This window comes from Corvus cornix, chromosome Z (genome assembly GCF_000738735.6).
Source record: "Corvus cornix cornix isolate S_Up_H32 chromosome Z, ASM73873v5, whole genome shotgun sequence".
Taxonomy (NCBI): Eukaryota; Metazoa; Chordata; class Aves; order Passeriformes; family Corvidae; genus Corvus; species Corvus cornix.
This window is the reverse complement of record NC_046357.1, coordinates 39989956-40017161: the sequence shown is the minus strand read 5'-3', so window position 1 is coordinate 40017161 and position 27206 is coordinate 39989956. Positions and strand designations below refer to the sequence as shown.

Sequence of the window (27206 nt, the reverse complement as noted above, 5' to 3'; positions counted from 1 at the left end):
GCTCAAGCATCAATGTTACTTTGTGATCCATTTGTACCTAATTCTTCCTTTTGAAACCTCACAGTGGATTTGAGTCCCATTCTTGGCAAGTACATGCATGCTTCTAGTTTGACCACTCAATCCTTTTGTGCTACTTCCAGTTTCAGTTGACTGTCTAATCTCTGCATGTTTTTGCAGAAGACAAGCTTTAGTTGAATTTTCATCCTTCCTTCAGGCTCAATTACATTGCTCTTGTGTTTCTGTGGCTCCTTCCACATCAGGTTGTTGGACACAGGACTGGAAGGGATACTAAGCATGTTTGCAGATGATACAAAACTGGGAGGAGCTGTTGACTCCTCCGAGGGCAGGGAGGCCCTGCAGAGAGACCTCAACAAACCAGAGGGCTGGGCAATCACCAACCATGTGAAGTTCAACAAGGGAAATGCCAGATTCTGCACCTGGGACGGGGCAACCCTGGATTTATGGACAGACTGGGAATGAGACGCTGGAAGGCAGTGCCATGGAAAGGGACCTGGGGGTTCTGGCAAGCTGAACCTGAGTCAGCAATGCCCTGGCAGCCAGGAGGGCCAACCCTGTCCTGGGGTGCATCAGGCACAGCATCGACAGCTGGGCAAGGGAGGGGATTGTCCCACTCTGCTCTGTGCTGGGGCAGCCTCACCTTGAGCACTAAGGGCAGTTTTGGGTACCACAATGTAAGAAAGACATTAAATTATTAGAGAGTGTCCAAAGGAAGGCAATGGTGAAGGGCCTTTCAGGGGAAGCCGTGTGAGGAGTGGCTGAGGTCACTTGTTTGTTCAGCATGAAGGAGACCAAAGGGAGACCTCATTGCAGTCTACAACTTCCTCGTGGTGGGAGGAGGAGGGGCAGGCACTGATCTCTTCTCTGTGGTGACCAGTGACAGAACCCAAGGGAAAGGCCTGAAGTTGTGTGAGGGGAGTTTAAGGTTGGATATTAGAAAGAGGCTCTTCACCCAGAGGGTGGTCAGACACTAGAACAGGCTCCCCAGGGCAGTGATCACAGCACCAGCCTGACAGAGTTCAAGAAGCATTTGGACAATGCTCTCAGGCACATGGTGTGACTCTTGGGGATAGTGCTGTGCAGGGCCAGAAGCTGGACTTGATGATCCTTGTGGGTGCCTTCCAACTCAGCATATTCTGTGATTCTGTGATATGTAGCAGAATCAGCAGAAGCCACAGCACTGCTGGGAGGGTTATGGCAAAGGGGGCTTGTGTCTGATTGCAACCCAGGGTTGCTTACCCTGGTTTGTCACACAGCAAATATATACGATGACGCAAAGCACAGTGCTGAAGCCCCAGGGTTAATGTTACCCATCTCAGGACCACACCACCCACCAGCTGCGTGACTCTATACATGCCAGTACTGTGCCTGAGCTGTTCCCCATTGTGTTACTTCTAGCCCAGGGCCACACAGGAAAGGCTCGGCCACTTTCTGTACATGGAGCGAGGTTGTTCAGGCACAGGTCAGGATTTTGGGCACAGTGCTCCACTGACAGTTAGCAGGGTGCCCAGCAAGGGCTGCTGCACAGCTGGAGGACTCTTCCAGCCTTCCACCAAGGCTGCTGCAGGGGGAGCAGCCCTAGAAGTGGATATGGGAATGTGATTTTTGTCAGCAGTGAAAGTGCCCAATGGGGAGAGCATGTAGGCAGGGAAGAAGGATTTCCAGCTATGGGCTGGAGCTTTGGATACAATTGTGCCTGTGAAAGAGGTTGTTACACTTTCTTACTGTAAGGGGCTCCATCTGGTGCTCTAGGTGTCTTTAAATGAAAATCTGCCTTTAATATGTGAACTAAAGGCTATGCACAGTGAGCATTCTGATGGTCTTATCAGTCACAACAAATAATGAAAGCTTGTCCTGCACTCCAACCCTATAATATAAGCTGCAGGGAAAGGCAGTGAAATAAAAGGGGACACACTGGGTAGGTTCAGAATCTGTCCCCATCTTAGCAGGAAACAGTAGTGAAGACCTATCTTAAAATTCAAGACTTTCTGTCTTAAAACAGGATCTATTTAGCTCATCACTGAGAGTAAGCAAGGTAGCATTGCAAGGAAGCTCAAGCAGTCCAGGCGCTGGTTGGTAAGCAGTGGTGTGACTTACAACTCAGCCTCTTAAGTTCTGGCTAAAGACATGCTGGCAATGCTTTGTGTACTCAATGTAAAGCCCCACTCACTCTTCAAATTTGAAGATGGTGTGTGCAGAGATCATCATTGTCGTAAGGCTTGCATTAGGAAACGCTTTGTTAGCTATTCTGACTAGTGCCTTGAAAAGGAACGATCTTGGCAAGCTATTAAGGAGAAGAAATGCACTGACAAACTGTTGTAATTTAATAACTTCCCAACTGAGAAGCCCATTTTATAAGTCATCCTGTGCAATAATCCCAGCTCCCTTTTAGCCTTCTCAACTGGATCAGTCTTTTCAACTAAAATAATTCCTGACTGTGCATAAGATCAAGCTGCCTATTAGGTGTCCTTAAAAGTGTGGGTGTTGGTTTTTGCTGCACTCTAAAGCAAGTAAAAAAATGCTTCTCTGCACTGTTTCACCCAGTCAACAGGTGCCTAGAGGAAATTACCTATTTTGAAGGAGCCTGTGGAGGCTTTCCCTTAACCCTGTAATTCCAGCTTTTATAGTGCTTCGTGGGCCTTTGATCTCCACACTCTTAATTGGCTCACAGGGAGGTTATTTACAGTCAACAAGAAAAGTACCTTGAACTTGTCATTTTAATAAACTTGTTACTTGCCACCTTTTCTAGAGGCATCCCACATGGAAATAAACATCTTTCATTTTGTTTTATAATAAATTTTTAAAATATTTTCCTGGAACCTTGATGAAATATCAGCTTCTTTGCAGATCTAAATCCACACCATAGGTATTGCTTGGAAACTTGCTTGTTGTTCTTTAGCGTGTACTTAATGCTAGATTAGGGAATATAAGACTTTTTTAGTTTCCTGTTACCACCAGCTCATTTCTAAACTATTTAAAATAAAGAGCCTGAACATGTATGGTATTTAAAAAACCTTTCACATGAGGTTTTTAAAACAGATCAATTTCAGCATTAGCATGTCAGTAATTCAGCAAAGGAAAATTCAACTCAGGATTGTATAGCTGTAATGATAATGTATTGTATCCGTCTTCCTTGAGAATTATTGTAACAGTAGAGTTGAACTTAGTGAATTACATAATTTAGGAGCATTTGCCAGAATGCTGTTTTAGGGATATTACTGTAGTCTTCCCTTAAAAGCAAGTGGAAAGATGAATCTTATTATGAAATACTTAAATGAGAGACAAGAATCTTCAGAAATTACCTAAAATAACTAATTTGAATAGAATAGAAGGTCATGTGTGTGCATGCCAAGTTAATCACACTTAACTACTTGGCAGAGTGCAGGGGGAGTACAAGAGAGAGATTTTTGCTGTTTCTTTTCTCTAACCTGAATTAAAAATGTATTGGATACTCATTGCTAACATCAAAACATTTCCAGCTAGCCTGAAGTCAGTATTTGATTGTGCTTTTAGTATTTAAAACATTAACAGCGTGACCTGTCTAATATAAATAATGGAAGACCCAGAGAAGTAAAAGCTACTGCTGCTTCTCTTGGCAAAGCTCTGCGATGTTCAGGAGTTGTAATGCATCTAAAAATCTGGCAGAAAGGACCATGTGTTTTATTTTTTCAGTCTTCAAAGTAGGTGTTGTACTTATGATGTGCTATTATATACTGATGTAACTGCTTTAAGGCTGACTGCAGAGTCTGTGTTCCCACCACTCCTCCATCCATTCCACTTAGGAGAGTCCTTAATTTGAAGAATGAAACTGGGGACCATTATTTTTGCAGCAGGCTGAGGTCCAGATTCAGAGTAGTGCACAGTAGGCATCTAAAGTTCAGCACATACGTACATTCCTCTGATTTCTTTTTCTGGTTGTGACTTCCGTAAGATCAAAGTGTGTGCCTCAAATCTGGCATCTGCTCAAGTGCTTTCCTGAATAGGAAATGGGATAATTTCCTGAACAAGGGTCTTGGGAACACAAATAAGTGAGGGTAGATGAAGTGAGGTAGATATAATGGGCTAGGATATTATTTGGGCAGAGAGGAGAATAGTAGCACTCAAGGATTTTTTTTACGGAACATATTTTTTAAGAGATGGCTGAGAGAATGTTTTGTTTCAGAATCAGCATGACCTGGAATTTTCAAACATTTAATAGCACCCAGTTATGTTTTATTCACCTGCCCAATTAAGGATTTGGTTGGATAATGAATTCTGTTTTCAGTGGGCACTTACCAGTGGCTGTGGCTTCCTAAATTGTGTTGGGTACTGAAAAAATATAAAATAAATCAAGTCTTCAGAAGCCACACAAAATCTAATGGAGAGGAGAGGACCAAATTGCTAGTCTATTGCTTAATACCTGAGAAAAACATGTGTATGTGTTTCTGCTGACAGAAGCAGTTAGGATGTGGAATGAGTGTTTCTATTGAATTTTAGGGGGCTTTTTGTAATCATGGTAGCATTTTGAAAGCTGCTTTTTTTCCCATCACTTTTCTACTGATCAAGTCAGGAACAAATAAGATTAAAAATAGGGAGAAGGGAGATAACTAGTCAGAACATGTAGAAAGAGATCATCAGCTCTATTCTTGAATTATACAGTTAAAACAATAATTTGCTTTGTCTTCTTATCATCTCCTAGGTCATCTCTGCAGCAAAACAACTATAAAATCCTTTAGAGACAAACAAGCAGAAGGGAAGAAAATGAAAGTGTTTTTCCCTGGAGGGTTGATACATATGGATAGATTGGAAGGGAGCAGAAATGTGAAAACTCAAAACTGATGCCTTTGCCATGAATACAGTCTTTGTTAGATATAACCAAAACTGAAAATGCGGGATACTGGGGCACAGTACTTGATGGAAGGCAGCTAAATTGAGCGTCTTGTGGGACTGTCTTCAGACGTGATCTCTGTGGTTTTAAAGCAATAAAAAAAAAGTCTCATTAGCACTAGGTTAGATCCTTCTGGTCAAAATGGAGAATAGATAGGGAGTGCAAATCCCAGGAGAAAGTTGTTAAGACCTGTCACATGAAAACTGAATCCACTTAAATATCCCTGGAGAAGGCAACACTTAAAGCCTGATCATTGCTGCTTGAACATGGAAAATCTAGGGGGTGTAGATGTGTATATTTTTTACCTCCTAACTTCTGTTGCCAGTACTGAAGAGATTTTTATAACCCTTGTGCCTTGAGATGCTGCAGGAAAGTGTTTGCATTCAACTTGGCTCTGTGCCTTACAGTCCATTTTAATCACTATGCAAAGTGAAAGGATAACAGTTCTACTATGGTGCTTGGTCTGAAAAGAGGACTCTGAGCAAAACCCAGTTATTCTTGAGAGGGCTTTCCTGATTGTTGCAGGAAGAGAGTGTAAAGCATACTGACACAGTCCCTTAATGGCTATTGTAAAACATTTCCTCTGTAGTGTTTTTTTAGAATTCTGAAAACTAACCAAGTATCCTTGTGTATTCTGTTTAAATGCAGTTGCTGTGAAAGCACAGTGTTAATATTCTGGAGATATGTTGGTTGTTGGGAATTTTTTATGCATGTTCATTACTGGCTTTTGAAGAAAGCTCAAGGAGCGCTGCTGCTTTCCCTTACCTCATGGCATGTCAGTGAATCAAAACATGTAATGCAGGCTGGTGGCTATTCTGCTCTCTCTCTTTCATGGTGGTGAGCCCACAATTGAACTGCAGTTTTGAATGCTCCAGCCAGTTGAGCTTTTTCTCTTACTCTGTGATTACATGCTTTCCCTTGCTCTTTCTCCCTAGTTAACTGCTAATACCCTCTCTTCTCTATGTTTGCGTTTTGTTAGAACTGCTCAAAGTGTTTCAGGTCTCTGCTGAAGGAAATAGCATGAAAGATCAGTAACTGGAACCCCAAATAAATATTTGAGGAGAGGAGGACTGTAGTTTCACATTTCCTTGGCACTGCTCAGTTCCTCAGGTTTCCAAAGATACTTACCCTGAATTCTTCTGAATTTGTGTAACTTGATGACCTTTGACTCTTCCATTTAAGTGAGTCTGATTTTAGCTGAAGTAACATTTAGGGGCTTGCAGTCTGTCATGGCCAACATGCAGGTTTGTCTCGGATTTTCACACTTAGTTTCTAAAATGCCAGCAGGATGTTTTCCTCTGGTAGCATCCCCAACCTTGTGATGTTGGAACCCTTACCCTTTCTGGGATCATTAGGGTTGATAGTCCTTTGCAGCCTGCATATGCCCTGGTGCTCACCTACAGTATTGTCTATATCAGTTGCAGTTTGTGCCTTAACACCTTCTTGCAAATCTTGTCACTCCATCCAAATTACCTACTCTACTGTGTTCTGAAGCATGCAGTCTTATTTTGAGGCCTGGTCAAGGGAGGAGATAGAATCACAGGCTGGTGAATGGAGAGAACAGATCAGGTGAAGTGCTCTGTAGATCGAGCGGGGGAGGATGTTCGACAGTGCCCAGGTTGTCTTGCCATCAATTAAATTCAATATTAACAAGTAGCGAAATGTGGATGAGAACAGACTTCCTGGTAAATGTAATATGTGAATTTTGAGGGTTCTGTAAACCTATCAGAAATGTTTAACTCTTTTTCCTGCCCATCTGTTTCTTTTTCTTCTGTTCCTTTCTGAAACCAGGTCCTGTGTTCAAACTGTTTTGCTTACCAAAGGGTGCTTGTTACTCTTGGGACATTTGATTTCTCTATCTTCATGTGCCTATGCTAGGCTATACTTTAACCTAAGCCTGGCCTTCCTTTTTTCACGTTCAGCTGTGTTCTTCTACTGCTGCACTGCTTGTCCTAAGGCTGCATTAGTTCTCCCCATCCTTTGACCCTCACAGTGCCAGTAGTGATTAGGCCTTACGTGTGTTATGTCCTTCAGCCTGTGATTAGTGGAGAAGCTGTATTTTAAAGGATTTATTGCAAAAATCCATCTGCAAAAGACTAGCCACCAATCTTCAGCATTGCTTTAAACATCTACTTTTCCTGTCATCAACATGCACCTGTATACCAGGAAGGGCCAGAGAAACATCATCACATGCTGGTAGGATTAGACATTAAAATTACTGGGTATCTTCAGCTGTTGCTGTGTGGCCCTCTCAGCTTTTCCAGCAAGTTGATAAGTATATGTTGAAATACAACTGGAATTAATGTGTACAACCGTAGTAGTTTATTGCTTCATTTTATCGCCCATTTCATAGCATCTAGACTTTGATGCTTTTAATTAGCTCAGATTAAATACTCCAGTGGTACCACCAATGGCAAGCAGATCACAAGTGTAAACAGTTACATGGGCATTTTTTATGAAGTTACACACATGTATACATAATATACACACGTATCTATACTTCTCTTGACATAACACAAGAAGGAACACTTGGGTTTTGAAGACTGCTGAGCCTACATATTCTCTTTATTCTGGGCTTTTTTACGGCCTTCTCATTGCTCTTGCAGGCAGCACTGCACATCTAGACTTTGATGTTTTTTTATGGCACTCTTATCCTCTAATTAACTTCATTAATTTTGCAATTAGTGAAGTTAATTAGTGGTTAAAAATGCTATATAAAACTTCAAAGTTTGCATTTTAATCATAGTTTGTATTAAGAATAATTATCACACGCTTGATTACTAAACTCAATGCAGTTAGCTCAGACTGGGTCATGTGATATTTAAACCAGCCTTGTTCTGTATCTCTGTAGCTGGTTAGTAGCATTTTTCACTGACAATTACTGAGGCTTTTTCTGGTATCTGAAAATGCAGCTATAGGTAAAAGGCAGTGAATAAGACAAAAAAAATTATCATGGTATGGCTGAGTAGAAGTTTTTAGTTTGGGCAAGTAGAGAAACAAGTTGGGAAAGGGGAACATGAAAATATTAAATAAGTCCACCATGACCAGTGAGTGATAAATGTGGGATCAATGTTGACTACTAGCCTCCTCTCCCTAATCAGCCATTTTGGAAGAGCTGGGCTCTGGGTTGTACTGCCTGACTGTATCAGTGTGATCATGACCCACTGTGTAAACCTAAAGGTAAGGGCATGATGAAGAAAATCTGCTTGCCTAAGGGCTGCAAAGAGTGTGTGTTGAAAAATTAAAGCAAAGACAAAATCCATGTCCATCTGTGCAGATACTGGGATGTAGTAATAACAATAGTAGTAATTTAATAATAGTAATAATAACAGTGCTAGCAACAAAAAGGCTGTGTAAGTGTGGGTAACTTCAGGAGGCAGAGTCACTATGCAAATATTCCATTATGGTATCTGTAGATCAACCCACAGCATTTCACACCATCTTCCTGAGTTTAATCAAAGTAATGTACCTGTGTATATAGATGTATGTAAATTAATTAATTCTTTAAACAGATAGATCGGTGTTACCTTAGAGCCCTTAGGCTTGGTTTGTGGGAGCCCTTGGTTGCAGTTTCCTCCCTGAGCACATGGTCTTTGGGCTGTATTGGACTGCCTCTTTTTCTTCCACCCTGGCCTTTCACCTCTCTGGTGGAACACCTCCCACCTCATGCCATTTGCAACTGACAAGAGCAGTCTTCATCTCACCCTTAGGATGTTAGAAGTCTTAACCCTAATTCCTCTCCTCTCCTCTCCTCTCCTTTTTTCTCTCGTGCTTCTGATTTAGGCATACAGTGTTATCTTAGGCAGCTTAGCACTCCCAGCCCAAACCTAGGGCAGTGCCTGAGGCCAAGCTCTGGTGCTGGGACTTCCATCTGTAACATTGGCATCAGCCAACAAAGCAGCATTACTGCCTGGTCGTTTCCCTGCAATGCATATTGTATCCATTTTTATAGTTTCTTTTATACTTTCAACAGTCTTTATAACAGCAGTAATGTCATTCAGATAATTATACTGTAATTGACCTTAGCGTTGAGCATCCTTGGCTTTTACTGCAGTTTGCTTAATACTTCAGTATGGTCAATTATCTTGTAATTCCCACTTTGTTGGGAATTATTGTTTTAATTATTTCATTCCAAATACATCATTTTGGCATAGTAGTAAGGGTACACTGGGGAATGGTCATACTCATGAATGCTTTAAAGAGTTACCAGCTTTAACGTGTAGGAAGGCTTTTCATCTTGTCGTCTCTAGTCATTACTTTTAACACTGATTTCATTTAATTATCACTTAGTGTGCTCAGGCCAGGTCTTCATCTGGAGAAGCCAGCATATGGGGAGTTGGGGCTTGCAGTTGGATAGCTGTACAATCTGATTTATGATTTCCACACTGATTTCTGCTGCATTACAGTGTGAGCTATCTGTGTTGATGTAGCTAAATTTCAGTAGAAGCTGGGGGTAAAACAGTGAATTTTTTTTTCCCTAGCAATTTGAACTATTAATTATCTCAAATAGACAGTGAGTATGCTGGTGAGAATTTTATGGCTGCATAGGAGGCTTGCGGGGCTCTCTTGATACTGGTTTAATTTGCACCTGTATGGCACTGATACTTCACCTGGAGCAGCACCCTGATGGTGCTGGAGAGCAAACAGCATGGTCCTTCTGGTGGGAGATCATTTCAGTTAGCATTGTGCTCAGCACTGCCCAAAACAGAGACCGAATCATAGCATGCTATACTCTGTAGCCTAGTGCAAAAAATACTATGGGTCCAGCACTAGAAAGACACTGTTCCACTTCTTAAGCATATTATGTGAACATGGTGACATGCTCAGCCTTTCTATAAATGTGTATGTTCATTGTTTTTTGTCAGCATTTTGTGGTGTATTTACCATGAATAAAAATGTTCTACCAAAGCCAAAAATGAAAAACTGGTATGTTTTGCTCAAACACAAACTAAATGTAACCTACTTTCACCAAAGAATATTTTTTCCTATCTCTGATCTAATTATTACATGTGAGCAGACTCAGCGTTGTTTAGTGGGATAATGCTACTCTTCTAGTAGATTAATGCATTTTATTGAAGAAAACAGCAGTGTAAAAAGACTTTAATTATCTATAAATTTTAATAGTTACTAAAACAAGGACTCTGGCCCATTAAGTTACAGCCTGCCAAGTCATAGGGCTGAATCACTTAATTTCTCTAAGTAACTGTCTTATTCCAGCTTCTTAAAGGCAGCTGTTAGGAGAGCACTGATATTTTAATCAAGGAACAGGGCAGAGTCTGTCAGCTAAACAGTGATTTTGATGGGGTTTTCTTCCACAGTCTACAAATGTAAGGACCTCTCTTGGAGTTTGTAGGCTTTCACAGGAACCAACATGTGGGTGGGTACAGGATTATTTGCAGGAATCTGATGTCAGTGGAAGCCAGGAGGACATTGTTACATCCCAGTATTTCTCAATGAAGGTAGGTCCTTACCAGTGCTTATAGACTGAAAAGCTGTTACAAACAGTGGAAGGAACTCAGTATGCATTACAGTGTTGTCCCTCACACAGTGAACATAGCAGGCATTAGGTCTGTAGGAAGAGCTAGACCATAGCTCATTGTCTATGTATGTGACATATCTTTATTACTTAGCATAAGAGATAAATTCAGATCTGTCAGCAAAAGTACCAGAGATCGCATGAAGTCACTTATCTTTATGTGGCAGGTGCATTTCATGTTGAAGGGAAGAGAAGGTATACTGCAGGGGTATTGGTAGGCTGGCTTCATGCAAGGAAAAGGGGGTGACAGTTAAAAGTGGGAATGTTTAGATTAACTCCGTAGTAATTGACTCGGGAGGCAAAATAATGTCAGTCCTAGTACACTGGCCTAATTTCAGACTGGGGAGTGAGATTCTGCCTGCTGTCAGTAGGTGAGTTGTCTCCATTTTTTCTGGTAATGTCAGGTGAGAATACTGCAGGAAGATCTTTCCATATTGGTTTAAGGTCAGATCCATCAAGCAATAAAACCATTAAGCAGCATGCATTGCCCCAATGCCCAATGTGGTGCTCATCCTTTAATGTGCTGGTGATAATTAGCTACTTCATCTTTCTAGTAGGCAACTTCAATTTATTACTTTATTAAGTAGTGAAATCAAAGATTAAAATGGTATCTATAGCACATAGCTAACCAGATTGTGAAAAATGGAACTGTATGGTTTCAAATTTATGAAAATAAATATTTCTATTTAAGTAAGTGCAGTAGTTTAATTCTTTAGACACCACTTTAATTGTATTTTATTGGTGATTATTTTTCTTCGTTTTAAAGTAATTTGCTTTCTGTAGGGTGAAGTTGAGAAATAATGAATTGAATTCACATTACAAGCTACTGCCTTCCAAATTGTAAATGAATATAAATGTAATAGGAGCATAGTATTAAAATCTTTTGCAAAAGGCTATGCTATATCATTGCAGTAAACAAATACATTTTTCAAGTCATCAGTTCTTTTAATGTTGTGTTTCTACTTGGCCTTTATTTTAAGGGCTTCTGTACCCTGGCAGTGCTATCTCCAAATGTTTTAACATGTGTTGTTGCTTCAGAGCAAAAAATAACTTTTTTCGTTTGTGTTATTTGCTATAATCGTTGATTAATGATCTGCTTTAAAACTAAATTAGTATTTTAAGATGTATTTGCACAGTATGGGAAAGGCACAGGCTGTGCCTTCAACACTGTCTTTGTTCTAAAATTTTTATTTCCACTCAATGTTCTTAGAGGGTAATTAACAATTACCAATCAAAAATACGGAAGATTTTTGCAAATTCTACCACTCATTAATCTGAGCTGCTGTTCTCAAGAACTGGAAATTTTAGCAAAGTGGAGAGGAGGACCTGTGTCCCAGTAGGGAAGCAATATTTTCTCATGTGACTTGGACAATAACCACAGCTTAATTTCTGTGGTTAAGTGTTCTTAATCCTTACCAGAAGCTTGTGATATAATAAGGAAAAGAAGAAATTCTGTAGTAGTGATGGAACAGAAGTTGCTCAATGTAAATGCTAATTTCTTGGTTTGTATTCATGTTAATAGCTGCACTGAAAACCCCAAAACCAAATTGCTATGTTGTACAGTTTTATGTGGAACAGCAGCTGTCCATCATGAATGGAGGAAAAAAACCAAAACCAGTGTTTCTGGATGAATGGGAGGATCTAAAATCTATCAGTCAGGACTTCTTTGGTTGTTCCTCACCACCCCAGTAAAAAAGGAGGACAGAGATGGCAACAGTCAGCAGGATTTCAACTGACAATTATTTTCATCTCCATTGCTGTCATTTCCAATTCTGCAAAAAGCCTGAAAACATCCTTACTTATGTACATTCACCCACTGACTTCAGTGTGAGATAAAGTTTAGTGCAAGCTTAAATGCTTTCTTGAACTAGGGCCAAAAGCTGCTGCTGCTACTAAAATCGGTCCCAGAGGGAACTTTGCATCTTTCATTGCTTCCTTTTTTGTGTACCAACATACAGGCTCCACAAAGCTTTGGAGATATGGTAGAATTTGATAAATGTTGCCTGCCTTGTTTAAAGGAGTAGCGTGGAATTGTTGGATGATAGTGCATAAAGTACACGTTATCTTCCTTTCTCTCCTGTCCATATGTGTGCTCTTTAGCACTCATTACTAGGTGAGAACTGTAGAATGGCAAGAGAATCACTGAGCCAGTCTGTGTTTTGTTTCTGTCTGCTGCAGGCATAGCCTGTAGTTGTAAAAGGCATAAAAATAAAATGTGTTTAGGTGTTTTCTCCTGTTTTTGCCTGCTTTGAAACTGTTCAGAAGCTTGCTTCTTTCTTTGGTAGAAATCTTCATTCAAATATTTGCTGAAGTGTGACTTCCCTTGAGCCTCTTTGTTCTTTTTGATTTACACAGGCAAACACACACACATGTGCAAACATATACGCCCCTCTTCTGGGACTGTTGATTTAACCCTGCGTGTTTGTAGAGGAAACAAACCAAAACAAGACCAATGCACAGTATTCATAAAATTCATCCCATTGGCAGTGCAGATAGCCACTATGATCTGTCAGCTGATCATCTGTTTCTGTCCCTTGCAATACATAGTGCAGTTTTTAATACAAGACACCTTGCTGGGTAGCTGTCATCGGTTAAAACCCAATGTGCTATCTGTGAGAACAGCTCCAGATCATGCTATCAGCATAAGATGTATTGAGGGGCAGTGACAAATGAACCACTGTTGTAAATTAGGGCCTGATGATGTTTTCTTCTCTTTTTGCACTACAGAGCTCTTCTGTATCTCCCTCAGCCAGTTACAGAACAGCAGAAAAGCACAGAAATTCAACAGATTACTCTTCAGATAGTAAAAAACAGAAAACAGAAGAGAAGGAAATAGCAGCTCGTTACGTGAGTAGATTGTCTGCATTGTGTATTGTTGAACTTCAGTGTTCCTCTGTAATTCCACCAGATTCCTGCTGCATAACTAATTTTAAAATTGAGGATCAAATTTTAAGTGGTTCTTGCTGCGTACCTCTGATGTCTCTGCTGGATGAAATGTTTTGGTGCATACAACTGATACTCTTTTTAACAATATAAATACAAAGCACCTGGTAGTTGTATGACAATAGTGCTGAGCTTTAGTTAGGCTGGGACTTGTTAGTGAAGTCTAGCTTGACTTCATAGTGCAGTGCCACTTTCGGTGAAGATTTTGAGCCCGTGTCCTTCTCCACCAATGTGAAAACTGGGAAGAATGCTTTATTTGTGGCAACCTGCTAAGCAGAAGCCCTATAGGTGACCAAAAGACTTTAATTGTGTTACCACATAAAGCTTGGTAAAAGCGAATGGTACATTTCAGATTTGTGAGCAGCCTTCCTGTGTTTTCATACTTACTAAGAGACATTGGGATATGAAATAAAATATTTTTAACACATTGTGATTTGTCATTACAGGACAGCGATGGTGAAAAGAGCGATGACAACTTGGTAGTTGATGTTTCCAATGAGGTATACACAATGGTGGTTTTCCTACCTTATAGAAATGGTGGTGAGGGTACCTTCAGTGGTTTCTGTGCATATTGGTTTTATGAAAAGGATTATGGCATTTGCCTTCATAAAGGAACTTGAAATGCCTGAGGGAATCCAGTCAGATCCTCTTTCTTTAGAATACAAATCAGATCTGTAACACTTCTACAAAGTACTTCTTGTTTCCCCTGTGAACAAAAAGTTCTCTTGAGATATTTGAAGCCAGCCCAGCACAACAGAGGGGATGCAGCTTTTAACAGTGTCTGTCTTTTCTTTCACTCTGGCCATGACTTCGTGTGTGAACCTTACCAGGTCTGCCAAATGCATCAAATCTTTTCAATCGGTCACTTGAAAAAAGATATTTACTTGCCTGTTTCTATATCCATAGATTTTTGGCATTATTTTTCATGGCTAGTGGCATCAAATTTTAAGACTTTTTTTAAAAAAAAATTGTCCTTCATTATGCCTCTCAATTTTACAATTGTATGAGCTAAATCAATTAAGAATGGAAGGATTATGTCACTTCCTCTGACAGATCTTCATTCCAATTTGAGGACTGCTCGAGACAAGAACTAGTGGCTAGTATGAAGTTTTTATGCTAACCCATATTCCTGATATTTAGGATCCTTCTTCTCCCCGTGGGAGCCCAGCACACTCTCCACGGGAAAATGGCTTGGACAAGACTCGACTGCTGAAAAAAGATGCACCAATTAGTCCGGCATCTATTGCATCCTCTAGCAGTACTCCTTCCTCCAAATCCAAAGAACTTAGCCTTGTAAGTGCTTCAAAATGCTTCTGACCCCTGATCATATGCTGAAATACATGCTTACCAGATTTCTGTCTGGACACAATTTGTATTTCCACAGCTGTCAATAAAGCACTGTGAAGCATCAATTTAATATTAGTTTAATTTATCGTTTCAAGGGAGCCTAATAAAATAATAGAAAGTCCACAGTCTTTTTTTGGGATATGAAGAGGTTATTTTCACTGGTGGTGTGGGTAGATGATAGATGTGGTGTTCTGAGAGATATTCTTTTCCTCCCCCATATGAAGAACTGTTATTCTGAGAATAAATAAAAGTACACAGCCGTTTCTTGAGCTGTTTTCCTGTGCTGTGGTTTATAGCAAATTCAGTTCCCTGCTTGGATGTGATTTGGTTGTTAGCTTTGTTTGAATTACCAGGCTATATACAACAACAATAATTTTTATTTTCTATCTAAAAAGTAATCTGTCATTTACAAGAGCCTTCCTTGACTTGCATCGCAAATCATAATGCAAAAGAAAAGAGCTGCCTGCAAGGGGTGTTCTTTCCTTTCCTGTTTGTGACCACAGTTAATCACCTGCCTTAGCTACACAGTAATTCCCCTCTTGGTTCTTCACAGGACAGGATATGCAATTATTTAAAGAAATAAAATAAATAAAAAGAAAGCTTTAAGTGATTGTGGTGCTCAGGAAAGGTGATGGAATGACAGGTTCAGACCTGGGAGTCAGTGGTGTGTCTGATGAACAAGCCTGTCACAAGAGCAGCACTTCACAGTTTCTGACTTTATACCCATCACTGTCTCCATCCTGTGTTGCTAGCACCACACTTGGGTTTGAATAGTTGGTCAGTTCAGGGACTTTTTTTCTGCTCTTGTCCATCCCCCACAGAAAATCATAATCATAGTGGGAGCACGTCCATGAGCATAGTGAGACCACTGATGGATTTCACATGTGCCGTCAATTGTCAGATGGCAATGATTTTCAGTCATTTACCTCATTCTGAATCATACAGATGCTCCTGATGAGAAAAGCTTTGAATTTGGGTAATTACCAAAGCCATTCTATCTTTTTCCATGTCTTTGCATCTTCTCTTCATTACCAGGGAGTGTCGAAACCCAAACCCGGAAGCTAAATATCACTAATATCATTAATCACTGACCACTAGCTATAAAGGTAAAATAATTTACAAGCTGTCTTCCTTTTTCCTTCTTGGTGATTAGAATGAGAAATCTACCACTCCTGTGTCTAAATCAAACACCCCAACTCCACGGACTGATGCCCCAACTCCAGGCAGCAACTCCACTCCCGGACTGAGGCCAGTGCCCGGCAAACCCCCAGGTGTGGACCCGATAGGTTAGTGTCCATATATTTCAGTGGTGTGAAACAGTGACCATTTCTGTGAGTGAGTGAGTCCCTTCTCAGGCTCCCTTCTGTGAGTGAGTTCAGTGAGTCCCTTCTCAGGCTCCCTTTAAATCTGATGACAAGTCAGTATGTTACAGTTGCTTAAACTGGGTACTGAGGTGGTTCTTCAGCACTGTAATAGAGTGTTGTGTGGCTTTCCTTGGCTGGCTGGCTGGTAGTTTTGGTTATTTGTGGGTTTTTTTGCAGTTTTCCAAACTCATATTTCATCTGATGACTCTAGAATGCCTTTGTGACTTCTCACTTTCCCCTCTCTTCTTATAGCTTCAGGTTTAAGGACACCTATGGCAGTACCGTGTCCTTACCCTACTCCATTTGGTATCGTGCCACATGCTGGTATGAATGGGGAGCTGACCAGCCCTGGAGCTGCCTATGCTGGTCTCCACAATATTTCCCCACAAATGAGCGCAGCAGCTGCAGCAGCAGCAGCAGCAGCAGCTTATGGGCGATCTCCAGTGGTAAGTGTTTGCCGTTAGTGCATTTAGTTTTGAGAGCTGTTTATATTAAGTATAAGACCTGTGGGGTTAACTCTAGTTCACTCACTTTGTGGTTTGGGGAGTATGCTATGGAGAACATGAATTAAACAGTCTTCCTTTGCCTAACTCTTACTTTAATACACCTTTTTGTTTTGCTTGGGGAAAACTATAGGTTGGTTTTGATCCACATCATCACATGCGAGTCCCAGGCATCCCTCCTAATCTCACAGGCATCCCAGGAGGAAAACCGTGAGTATCAAACATTCAGCTTTAAAAGTCAATCATCTGTTGGAAGTCGTGTTCCCTTGCTGGTTGGAATTCCCCTTAGCTACTGAAAACTATTGTGTGAATAGAAATAAGTATAGCTATTCAGCAAGAGCGGGAGAATCACTGTGTAATCTTAAAAGTTGCATTTGTAAATTTGTTTTGAAGATTAATAGCAGTCGACATGGACTGGGTGATACAAAGTAAAGGAGACAGAAATAAATGGAAAAGGGAGATGAACTTCAAATCTGACTGATTGGTTGTTTATGGAAATGCAAACTGGAATGGGATCTCAGCTTTCCATCTCTACTGTACTCTGCTTTTCAGTTTAAAAAAATTATTTCTTTGTTCACAAAAGCCTTGCAATTACTTGCAAGCTTAGCAGCTGTGTGCAGAAAAAGGAACACTGAAATGTTTTGTTTGATTGAAAATACTGGAAAGAATTATTTTATGGTAATATTCAGATTCATCCTTGATGGAACTGACCCATATAATGTGACCTGCTTTACCAGGCTTTTTGATCCTTGGAAGAAGAATTACAGACAAAGAACCTTGTGCTCACATTCCTCTTGACGTAGAGAGGAGAAAAACTAAAGCAGATACACAAACCATATTGATCCAGATTTTCTGTAAGGTTCATTCAGTTCCACTTCCTTGTGACACTTCTGGGAGACCAGTTTGTACTGGAGAGTTTGACGGTCAAGCAATGTTTTTGCCAATCCTTCTCAAGCTCTTTTATGTGTGAACATGCTTCTGTAGGAGTGGTTGAGGTTAGGCACACACTTGGATTTGTGTGAATAAATGCATACACTTACCTGCCAGTGAGCTTGCAGACACATAGGATTCACAGTGTATGGTGACAAGTGATCAGGCCTAGTGCCCGCATCACACAAATCATGAACCAGGTCCAGATCTCTCAGGCGTCACACACTGGTAACCACCTTGATTTACTTTTCTGCTAGTTGTGCCATCCTGTTAGGTGAATACATAAGGCAGGTATGGAAATCGATGTACAGCAGCTTGCAGACCAGCTGTTTGCATGAAAAATTCTGTGAGGCACAGATCTTCACCCGTTACATACAATGGAAATGTCTTGATGTAATGTTCAAATGCTCACTGGATTTAAGTTCATCCCTGATGGAGTCAGTCACCTGGAAAGAAGTGTCACTAGATCTACTAGGCTTTGCTTGTTGTGGTGAGAGAAATGGCAATTGCCAGGGTTCAGAGACCTCCCTGCTTGCATCTCAGTTCTGTTAAAATTGAGAGGAATAAAACATGAGGCAAACTGAAATCAAATCAGTTCAATTCTGGTACGTCTCCAAGATTTTTAAATGTTGTTGCTGTGTTGATGTCTATTTTAAACATTTAAATGTAACTGCCATTTGTCTACCAGTGGGCCTGAAACTTAAAATATGTGGTTCTTTTAGCATGATTGTATTGACTTTTGTTTTGAGTGTGATAGTTGTCACATCTTCCAGGATTGTTATTTTCTCATTTACTTCTTTTTTACCTTAGAGGGAAATTTGTCTGAATTCTCTGCACTGTTAAGTGTCCTGAAACAGAGTGGGCAGCATATGGTACATTAGGGATCTGGCCCCTAGTAACTTTCTTCTCGCTTTGGTATTGTATCAAACTCTTGAGTATTGTATGGTCTATAAATAGGAAAGATAGCTAATGCATTTTGTCCTACTGAAAATTATTGATCTAGTATTAATGTACTATGAATCTTAAATGACAAATTCAGTAGTTTAATTGTGAATACTGCCTTCTTTAGTCACTTCGAAGCATCAATTAAGGAAGTGAACTTACCAAGTATTCTCGTAAAACAACTTCTTTGTGAGCTCTTCTCATCCCACCATTGTGACAATGGATTTTTCACAAGCATTATGATGATTTTTTAGGTCTAAGGAAATGAAAGCCTTCCATTAAGCATACCTTGATGTATATAGGTGAACCCTCTTACAAATTTCGTGTTCTTGTAATAGATGTAGTGTATCAGGTAGCATCTCAGAACAAGGCAATTTCAGAACCTAACTGCTCTCCCTGGAAAATACTTTGAGATAAATCTGTTGATAGGTTATTCACAGGTGGCATAAGTGGCAATCACACAACACATTCTTTCTCAGTGAGAGGCCTGATTTTGGCAAGAGAAATTGGGATCCATAGCAGTTGTATTGGGTCCACAAAAAAAAACCAAAAAAACCACAAACCCAAAACAACCCACAAAACAAAAAAAAAATCCGTTGCAATGCATTTTTGCTGGTCTGTCATGTCAGCTGTCAGCAACTGTGCCTTGAGGACTTAACTCCTTGGTGGAGGTTTCACTGCACCCTTAGGTACAGTGCTGAGAAGTTTTGCCCAAGGGGCCCAGGACCCACAGTACATTCGGGACAGATTGGCAGCAGTTCAGCTGAAACTGCCACATAAGAGTCAGTAAAGTGAGCAGCCAGATGTCCCCTGGCATGCAGCTACCCACCGTGCTCTGGTAGCAGCCAGCCAACTATTTCTGTCTTCCAGGGGGCTCTGACCCAACCTTCCTTCCCTTCTCTGCATGCAGTGATATCCCCATCCAAAACTGAGTGGTGTCATATAGCCTCACTCATGCCAGAAATCATTGTAATGTGAGTTGTAAAAGCTCATTTGATTGGTGTTTGACTTTTCACATTAAAAGCTGAGCACCTAAGTTTGTGCTTTGAAGGCCATGCTATAGTTAAATAAGTATTTCTTCCTTGCGTGATTAAAATACCTGATATGAGCCCAGCTGAGTAGAGCATGGTGCTAATAACACCAAGGTCATGTGTTCAGTCCCCATACGGCCATTCACTTAAGGGTCAGACTCGATGATCCTTGTGGGTCCCTTTGAGCTCAGAATATTCTGTGAAATAACTGTGAAAAAATTGAGCTGAGGGCACAGCCTGAATGCCTGCAGTGGAAACACATCTTTGATTCTATTTTCCTAAACAGGCTTGAAGCAAAATTCTTTAAATCACCCCCTACAATTTTTTTTCCCCTCAGAGCATACTCATTTCATGTAAGTGCAGATGGTCAGATGCAGCCAGTTCCTTTCCCTCCTGATGCCCTCATCGGTCCAGGAATCCCTCGCCACGCCCGTCAGATCAACACTCTGAACCACGGGGAAGTTGTGTGTGCAGTTACCATCAGCAATCCCACGAGACACGTGTACACGGGTGGGAAGGGGTGTGTCAAGGTCTGGGACATCAGCCACCCTGGCAACAAGAGCCCTGTGTCTCAGCTGGACTGCCTGGTAGGTGCATACATACAGCAGCATACAGCACTGAAAGAAGATAAGAGGTTGTGTTAAGATTGCGGTCATACCACCAAGGTGTAAAGGGCAGTGGGTATTTGGTTTCTGTTGTGATATCACAGGTTGGTATTGCCTTTGTAATTTTGTTGTTTCTGTTAGAGCTGAGGTTGAAGTACGTTCCTCACCATACTTGTGGGTTTTTTCCCCCACAATGAATCAAAACATTTTTAATATTCTAAAAGTATGGTAGGAGGAAAGATCAAAGACAGCACAGCAAATATTGTTTATAAACTTCGACATTTTCTGGCAATCTTAAAGCTTTTTGATATCTGATCATGCTAAAAATTGCTGTCTTGCAGCTGTACTCTCTGAGAAAATTTGGGGATTGTGTCACTTACTTTGTGTCTCTGTATGTGTATGAATGCATTGACCTGTCTTAATGTGGCCAATTAAAAATATCCCTGAGTGTTATTCACAAATTATTTGAATGTGCTAACAAGATGAACTATTGTTAGCAGCTTTTCTCTTGTCATTTACCAGTTCTTGGTAAGATGTTGCTGCTTGTTACAGAGGCAGTAAAATGAGAAATGTGCAGCACATGTAGACTTATAATGAATTGCTACACAAGTTGCTACACAAATGAGGAAAATTGCCCAAATATTTTCCTCTGACATCTCCTAGATAGTGGCAGCAAGTCTCACTGGAATGGGAAGGGGGAAAGTGTGCAGGGAATTTGGTACTCCCCCATGCCGAGAGGTTAATGTGCTGAAATAAACAGAGTATGAAAATACAACTTTCTACACCAGCTGTCAAATTCAGCTATCTTGAATTGTTTTGGGCTGGGTTCAGGTCTTTGCATTTTGATGCTAATTAAGATTAAATATCTCTCACTACTGAATTTTGTAGATCAAGTTGAAGTACTTCCCTAATGTCATGTAATTTTCTGGCATTAATACACTTTATCATTGTCATAAGTATAAATGGCTCATTAAAACCAGGAGGGAATACAATACTTTTATGGATTTCTGCTCTCATGTTAATGCTGTTTTCTTTCCTCATGAGTAATCTCTTGATGGCTTCTGTCTCCACAGAACAGAGACAACTACATCCGTTCCTGCAGATTGCTCCCTGACGGCCGCACCCTGATTGTTGGTGGGGAAGCCAGCACATTATCCATTTGGGACCTGGCAGCTCCAACTCCTCGCATCAAAGCAGAGCTGACATCTTCTGCTCCAGCTTGCTATGCCCTAGCTATCAGCCCTGATTCCAAGGTCTGCTTCTCTTGCTGTAGCGATGGCAACATTGCAGTGTGGGATCTGCATAACCAGACTTTAGTAAGGTAGGTCGACCACACTGGATCATCAGGTTGTGAAGAATTATTTAGGCACAGCCCTAAATGCAGTTTTGCATATATAGTCTATTTTCTCCATGCATAGATGCTTCCAATATTTTGTTGTTCAGCATAGCCATGGTAATACCTTGACAGAAGTATATATGATTATTTATAGGTTTTGAGAGTTTCATAGTTCCAGGCCTTTTGAGCAGCCCATAACTATAATTCCCTAAATATCAGCTAATGTCAATACTGCAGTAGATTCCTTGAACAGATGGTTTTCTTTGTTTCCATGCAATACGCTGCTCTCACTCTAATCTCTTTAATCAGAGGTCCAGCAAAATGTCTTGGGTAATGATATGTGTAAATCTCTGCATTGCAGACTTAGCCTCTTAGGAGTATGGGTTGCTGCTCAACACTGATATACAGTAGGTTAAGCGCTGGTCACACAGAGCTTCTCTGTGCACTACACCATGTGTATGTTGTTATATGTAATACCAGTGTGGCATGCAAAGTCAAGCCCTCCTGACGTTCTCATTTAGACTGCTCTTTTTTTTTTGAACTTCAGTGACCTGTGCATTTTTCTTAAACTAAGGTGATTTTGCTGATCATGCTACAGTCTTCTGGGGGGAATGAGTATTTCAAGTTGAGTAGTGGGTATCACACAGCCAGCAGCAAAGATTTCCGGAGTACCTGATTCTTAAAGTGTTCTTTTTGAAATCAAATTAGCACTTGGCTGTCTGGCCTGATTGCATCATCAACTCATCACAAAACTCATATGATTGTCCCAGAGTTTATATTAGTCTGGGATTGCTGTTGGAATCTCAGTTATAACTCAGGGACTGAAAGAGAAAGAAGGTACTTTGTATTTTTGCTCAGAATGTGCTGATCTTCTTTCAATACTTTCAGGCAATTCCAGGGCCACACAGATGGAGCAAGCTGTATTGATATTTCTAATGATGGCACCAAACTATGGACAGGAGGCCTGGACAATACAGTCAGATCCTGGGATCTCAGAGAAGGGAGACAGCTACAGCAACATGACTTCACATCACAGGTTCAGTCTCAGAACCTTCGGCATGTTAACAAAATTTTCTCATGGTTTTTTAAAACAAACAAGTACTTTTTAAAATTTTTTTCTCCTTTAGAAGCAAAAAAGCAGGCTCAAAGAGAACTCCACAGAATTTTTCACTTAGTCTCATACTCCATGCTCTTTTTTTTTTTCTTTTGTGGCAGCTAAATGTCTTTCTGGACTATGACTATTTGACAGATTAGTACCTCTCCCATGAGAGTAACGGAGAATCTGTTTTATAAAACAAGTGCCAGATTAAAATGTTCCTCTCTGCAATCTGTTCCCATTTCTGTAGACTCAAGTTCAAAAATATTTTATGAAAATATTTTTAATGCTGTCAGATATGCTTGGACATTAGCTTCAGTACTTCACTATTGCAGTTTTGATAACATTTAATAGCATAGTTTTGCAGCTGTGTTTGCATGAACTAATTTATCTTGATTACTGTAGTAATTGGATTATCATGTTTTTAAAACTGCAGTAGACCAAAAATACGAGTTTGCATAGTGTTAACAGTGTAGCAAGGGTCAGTTTTGAATATCTCAAGCTCATTCTTTTACTGATTGAAGCATGTGCTGTGCTAATTACAGATCTTCTCACTGGGCTATTGTCCAACTGGTGAGTGGTTGGCAGTAGGAATGGAGAACAGCAATGTTGAGGTGCTGCATGTCACTAAGCCAGACAAGTATCAGCTGCATCTTCATGAGAGCTGTGTGTTGTCACTCAAGTTTGCTCACTGTGGTAAGCAAATCTTTCTGTATCAGTGTTTCCCTTCATGAAAAATTCATTCAAGGTTACCTTTAAATGAAAGTGCAATATAGTTATTTAACTACAGAGTATAGTTAAAAATTAGGTAATTAATTTAAGTATTAAGGTTATTTAAAAAACTCTATCTAACTGCTTTTTTCTATGTACTGCTTATTTTGTGATGGAACATCATAGTGCAACCAGATGAAAATGTTACTGTTCTTCAGATATGTGTGAATGCTTTGTTGTTATGATCATCTGTTTCTTGAGGTATATTCCTTGAAAACAGAATGCAGCAATAACATTTAAACAATCTGTTGCAGGCAAATGGTTTGTAAGCACTGGAAAAGATAATCTTCTTAATGCTTGGAGAACACCTTATGGAGCCAGTATATTCCAGGTAATAATCTCCTAAAAGCTATTTTCCACATACATTAAAGTGCAGTAGAGCTGCACATCTCAGGGTCTGTCAGCAGCCTAAGGAGTTTTCAGGTGGAATTGCAGCTAATTACTGCAGTCCTTAAAGAGTTGTCTGTAATTAGAGAAAGAAATGCTTTTGTCCTTTTTAATATTTCACCAATTCAGATCTTACAGTAAAGTGGCCCTTTAATCCAAAATTGTTTTTAATACCCTTCTTTCTCACCTTCTTCTGCATATTGGTGGAATACAGTACCCAAGTCATGTCGTTAGGTGAACATTCACTGAAGGTCCAAAATGTAGCTAAACCAGTAGAAGTCATGTTCAACATGATTTTTCTTGGATGAGATGTGTTGAGGGATTGGACCGGCAGACTCCTGAACTGAAAACTGAAGTGATATGGAGGGGCCCCTTCAAGTATAACCGGAAGCTGTAACCTATCTATAGTCCCTCTGTGCCCAGTTTTAATGGCAATTCAGTGCCACTAGGGAAAAGTGGGATTTTTTGACATGTCATCCCATTCTTCCACCTGCAGGCACCTCTAGGTTGGGAATTTTTTTATTAAATTTAACTGTTCAACTGGTTCTATTTTAAATGGCCTGGTCTCGTGTGTAGTGATGCCTGCCGTATCTCCACTTTTGGGGACAGTGCAGTTTACCTTGATATGAGAAATGTAGGGTCTAAGTTTTCCTAGTAGAGGCTATTCAGTTCTAGAACCACCCCTCACAGACGGCCTAAATCATCCTAACAAGAGCACATCCCCCTTAAATGTGATGTTAAAAACTCCAGTGCAGCTTTCTTGATGAGGGGTAGATAAGGAAACTTCTGGTGCAGTGCAACAGGGGTGTCTTTGCCAAAACACAGCTTGATTGGGAACTGTTTAACTCTTGTGGTAACAGGCAGAAAATGATGTGGACATATATTTTGTAAAGAAAACATGCACTGAAACAGCGAGGTAAATGTGACAGTGCATGCACTTCATCTTCAAACAGACAGAAAAGCCAGAGTAGACAGAACTACTGCAACCTGCTGTATCCTGTGTCCAACCCAGTCCTACACACTTGTTGTGTATCCTGTTCCACGACAGTGTCTTTTCCTATTTGCGTCCTCTGTAATAATGTAAATTCCTTTGTGCAAAGCTTTTGTCTTCTTGTGTTGGGGAAGTAGTGAAAGGAGATGCAGTTACTTCTGTGGAGTCTCTTTGTTTCATACCTGTGGGTAGGTGGGGCTTTGTAGTGATTTTCTTGTTTACAACAAAGGAAGTGGAAAGAAAATGGGTTTTCATTCATTTTTATGCAAATCAAATGCATAAAATATTAATAAATGCTCATTCCTTGTAAAGTATATAGAAAGAACTACTTCTGTTTGTTTGATTGATAGATTACCTCTAGGTCCATAATATTTATTTCCCTTTCTACCACTGCTTTATTTTACAGTAGATCTTTTTGTGGAACAAAAGATTTATTTAAAAAAAATTTGCCACTCTGGTACTGATACTTAAATGAGCTTTTCATGTATTCCCTATTTATAAATTCTTCCAAATAATCTTCAAGCCCTTCAGGATTGAAGGATTGGAAAGATGTAATTTTCTTTTTCCTTTTCTTTTTTCTTGTAGTCCAAAGAATCCTCATCTGTGCTTAGCTGTGATATCTCTGTGGATGACAAATACATTGTCACTGGCTCTGGGGACAAGAAAGCTACAGTCTATGAAGTTATTTATTAGAGACAAATCTGAATGCAGACAGAACTCCTTCTCCTAGCACTTTGCTGTATATTCCTTTTTTTTTTTTCCTTTCTAAACTGAAAACTTAAATGCTCATCACAGTTGTGGAATTTATTTTTACCTTCTTAACTTGCTATTGATTTGTGAATGTTCATTAAGAGCTTGTGATACCAAATTGTCAGATATCTACTTGGAAGAAGATGGAATAAGCATACTTAACAGTGACCTTGACTCTTTAATTATGTATTATAGCTGTAATGTATTTATTTTGTTTAAAGAAGGCTTTCTAACAATGAACTGACTAAATAAAGCTGTCTGGCCCGGCTTTAGTTTGCAAGATGCATTGTATACTTGTGTTTTTGCAGGTGGATAAATTGGGGATCTTGGAGAAGGATGTTCAGGAGATAGTTAAAATTACACTAAATAGACTTGTAGTTTCTATTTAAAAAAATAAACTTTGTTATATTTTTTAGTCCTGTTCTTGGATGAGACCTCTAAGTGTTATTACAGTATAATTATTTGGTGGGAAGATGCTGTATCTTAACTATTTTAGACAGTCTTCAAAACTTAGGAAATTGCAAACTGTAGCCAGTGATCTACATGCCTGTGATGAATGGCAAATTCAGTTCACATCTAAATTAAATTCACTTAAAGTAAGAATGTGCTAATTTATATATTTGCAATGTTAATATAGCATCTTGTGTACAGATTTGTTCTCAATGCTTTTCTGTTGATAAACATAAAGCATTTTGGTGTCAAGCTAGGTTTTTTAATATAAACACCTCTCTTTGTTATATTGTAGAGAGTACAATAAGTTGCCTCAAAGAATCACCTTTGTTACTTCTGGAAACTTTTGCAATGTTTCCTTGAAAATGGGGATATGTGTCTTTGGGCAATTTTTCAATTACAAGAGATTATGAAAAATATTTGATATGTTCTTTGGAAACTGCACTGAAATAAGAATGGATGCCTACCAACATACAAACTACAAAAGCAATGACCTCTGAGGTAGGATTTACAAGAGTACTCATTCCGACATACACGAAGGAATGGATTCTCATTGGGATAAGGACTTGCTTTGTTCGCCAGCAGTTCAATCCAAGTCTTGATTGGATGTCCCTAAAACAGACGCAGACTGAGCCATTGTGCCAGAGACAACATGTTATCTTTTTATGTTGTTGTTGTTGCTGTTAAACTATGATCTGTGACTTTTTTTTTTGAATGCTTTAAAAAAAAATCTTTAAGTCTGTGGATCTGCTGATGTACAGTGCCTTTGCTGCTATGGATCAAAATCAAGAGACCCGTGTAGATAAATCTTATTGTATAAGTAGAAAATTACTTAATTTCATACTAGAAATGGATTGATGCTGCAAGTTAAAATGGACTGTTTATTGAAGTTCCAAATGTGGTAGCAAAAAATGGTGTCTTAAGTGCTTAGTGTTTGATGTCATTAACAGTTTCGTAATACTCTACATTGTAGAAAGATTTTGATACTAAACTGTGTCATTGTACATAGTTCTAATGCATTGTATTGACCACCAGTACTTCTATAATGGTAGATTATTGTTTGTGCATTCAGACTTTTAAGCATTAAACATAAGTAACTTCTAAGTGCATTTCTCTGGTTTTTTTCCCCCTCCCTCATTGTCGTGTGTGATAACTAGTCTCAGTCACGCGTGCAGCCCTTCAGTCACAGAACATACCACTACAGATACTTGCAGTTTTGCCACTGAGACACAATGTAGAATTTCAGCTGAGGGGGGGAATCAATGAATTCTTAGTTTCTCAAATTATCTGACTGCACTGATTCTGAACACTTGGAGGCATCAGACTTCGGCCATGTCAC

At 39.8% G+C, this 27206-nt stretch overlaps 1 protein-coding gene across 4 annotated transcripts in view; it reads left to right on the top strand.

Moving 5' to 3' along the window:
* TLE4 (TLE family member 4, transcriptional corepressor) overlaps positions 1 to 26971 on the top strand; it is a 98371-nt gene extending 71400 nt beyond the window's left edge. For 3 of the 4 annotated variants that reach the window (XM_039567286.1, XM_039567284.1, XM_039567283.1), the window contains 12 exons: positions 13149 to 13268; positions 13811 to 13864; positions 14505 to 14657; positions 15865 to 15997; positions 16328 to 16521; positions 16712 to 16788; positions 19819 to 20068; positions 21160 to 21407; positions 22311 to 22458; positions 23064 to 23214; positions 23544 to 23620; positions 25253 to 26971. In XM_039567286.1, the coding sequence (XP_039423220.1) occupies positions 13149 to 13268; positions 13811 to 13864; positions 14505 to 14657; positions 15865 to 15997; positions 16328 to 16521; positions 16712 to 16788; positions 19819 to 20068; positions 21160 to 21407; positions 22311 to 22458; positions 23064 to 23214; positions 23544 to 23620; positions 25253 to 25360 (1713 nt within the window). In that variant the 3' untranslated portion in view covers positions 25361 to 26971. The remainder of the gene's footprint in view (positions 1 to 13148; positions 13269 to 13810; positions 13865 to 14504; positions 14658 to 15864; positions 15998 to 16327; positions 16522 to 16711; positions 16789 to 19818; positions 20069 to 21159; positions 21408 to 22310; positions 22459 to 23063; positions 23215 to 23543; positions 23621 to 25252) is intronic. The other variant, XM_039567285.1, reaches the window with a different exon arrangement.
* The last annotated feature ends 235 nt before the right edge of the window (positions 26972 to 27206 follow it).